A 2,621-nucleotide genomic window follows, 5' to 3' on the forward strand; every position below is an offset into this window, starting at 1 on the left:
TTCCTTGCATTATAAAATTATATGACAGATGTTATTTTAATTTGTACTAAAAATATGCACAAATTTCTAAGTAATTTATTTTTGATACTCTATAATAATTGAATTTTAATATTTTTTATAATATACAATTATTTACCAAAGTCTGTTGAATAATTAAATATTAAAATGACCTCATGTTAAACTCTGTCATGGATATTATTTATATTGTTATTCAAAAATATATTTTTAAATTTTGTATATATAGAAGAAATAATAGTATTTTTTTTATCAATCTATTTTGTTATTTATATTTTATAAATTATATTTAATTATTAAATAAAATTTTTGTAAAAAATATCTAAGATTATTATGAATATTACAATATAATTTATTTTAAAAATATCAAAGAATTAGTATTTTGGTAATCAAACTATTTATTATAATAAAATGTATTAAAGAATTATATATTTTAGGGTTAGACTAAATCAAAATGAGAACTATCTATTTTCATTAATGGACAAATATTAATTTTTATTTAAATAAAACCAAATTTATATCTGTCTTATTTTCATTTTTCAATATTATAAACTCAATGTAAGAACAATTTAACTATAACAAAACTATTTTATATCTTAATCATAAACAAGTTTACTAATAACTTAAGATATTAATAATGTCAACTTTCTCATTCTTTGTCATGTTTTATTCTGATACACATATAAAAGATAGAAAAAAATCAAATCCACTAATTGGCAGTGTACAATTATTTTCTCTATCAGTTACAAAAATTTTCAACGATACTAGAGATTTAAAAACATTTTTAGATTTTAATTAGTTGAACAATAATTTATTATAATTGTTTATGTATTTATTTTATTGAAGTAGCGTTTAGTCTTATAAAATATTATCAAATATTGTGTATAATTTATATGAAAGTTGAAGTTTTGTGTAAAGTTTGTTATTTCATTCACTTTTTGTCAATGTTTAGTTAGTTTCATCTATAATATGGAGCTGGAATTTTGATTGTCAATACGATGTACAATCTTAATTATTACAATAATAATACAACATTTTAGGATGTACAATTCAATTAAACATTATTAAATAGTTCATGATTGGAAATTATAAAAGTTCAAATAAGGTATTGCATATTAAATTGAACAACAATTTTTTTTTCATTTAAATTAACATTTTATTAAATATTTTAATAACAAATTTATAATTGACGAATGAATAATAAAAATCCAAAGTATTTAATGATAAAAAAATACAATTCAAAAAATTATGTATACAATAGTATGATACAGTATCAGTTCTTGCTCTTCAAATTAATGTGAGATTTAACAACTGTAAATAATGCAGGTGATAAATATTTCTTACTTAGTCTTATATAATTTTCTACTGTATCATATTTAGATAGTTGATCTACTAAATCAACAATAGTCATACTCATTTTTTTGATTTTTTGTCTTTCAGAATGCAGTTTTGTCTTTAATTTTAGTTTACTTGGAGTATTAGCTAATAAGTATAATGGAGTTTGAGTGATAGAATCACTTGACGACACAGGAGATTCATAGCCACTTTGATCAATCAATGCACTCTTTGATAAAGAATTAAAAGGTTCAGTAGTTGAAGGACTAGATGTTACACATTTTATTATTTCCTGCTGTCTTTGAAAAATTATGTTATCTAAAGTTTAAAAAAATTATTATGTACATTACTGAAACTGTCAATGTTGATTTACTTTTTACAATATTTGAATTACTTTAGATATAATAGATAATTAAATTAAAATTTTATAATTTTAATTTTTAAACTATTATAATAATTATAATAACAATTATTGTTATAAGTCATTAGTTAAAAAGGACCCATGTATTATTTTCAGTAAATTATTTTTATTACTTAATAATAATCTAATATAAACACATAACATAAAATTTTTTTCTATATTTCCTGAAATTATAATTTTAGACTTTAAATTTATAACGAACTAAGAAAAAAATATTATAAAAGTAAACTACTAATTAATTTTTAATGATTAAACTACACTGAATAAAAATGTCTTACAAATAATCAAAAAAAAATACCAACCACTAAATAATGTAGGTACTGCATCATGTACCAGCCGATTTTTAGTAGTTCTGTTCAAAAACATTTTATCTTCGAAATGATCCGCGCAAACTATAAGATTTTTTTTTTTTGATAAAGCCTCTGCCAAATGATTAGTTTGACAATTTGCCAACCATAGTTTCAGACGATTGCTTTCTTTAGGATAAGAAAAAAAGCTTTTATCCTTGTAGGAACATCTACTTGAACAATACTTCACTGAACATCGCATACCGGTTGGATAGTGAGACATTTTAAAAGAAAGCGCCAAAATATAACATGAAATAAGATACTTGAGATCAAACGTATGAACAAAAGTGTCAACAAAAACAAATTAGGTAGTAATGATAGAACATAACAGTTACTGCTTGTGTAGTAATAACAATCTGTTACTTGGAAGAAATATTAACAGATACAATTATTTTGTGCTTTACACAAGTCGTCAATATTCACCAGTCTTTTAACATATAAAACAATTATATCACTGTTTTCTTGAAATAACAACACAGACTATATGAAAACAGATAGTTCAC

The 2,621-nt window shown here is 21.4% G+C and overlaps 1 protein-coding gene across 1 annotated transcript; it reads right to left on the reverse strand.

The window, feature by feature from the left end:
* Positions 1 to 1,182: 1,182 nt before the first annotated feature.
* LOC126898913 (THAP domain-containing protein 3-like) lies at positions 1,183 to 2,621 on the reverse strand. Its single transcript, XM_050673299.1, has 2 exons — positions 2,074 to 2,621; positions 1,183 to 1,668 (listed from the first exon to the last, which is right to left on the reverse strand). Exons 1-2 carry the CDS (start codon positions 2,339 to 2,341, stop codon positions 1,289 to 1,291), a joined length of 648 nt encoding a protein of 215 aa, XP_050529256.1. The 5' UTR covers positions 2,342 to 2,621; the 3' UTR covers positions 1,183 to 1,288.

Source organism: Daktulosphaira vitifoliae, unplaced genomic scaffold (genome assembly GCF_025091365.1).
Source record: "Daktulosphaira vitifoliae isolate Bord-2020 unplaced genomic scaffold, ASM2509136v1 Scaffold_1, whole genome shotgun sequence".
In the NCBI taxonomy this organism is placed as follows: Eukaryota; Metazoa; Arthropoda; class Insecta; order Hemiptera; family Phylloxeridae; genus Daktulosphaira; species Daktulosphaira vitifoliae.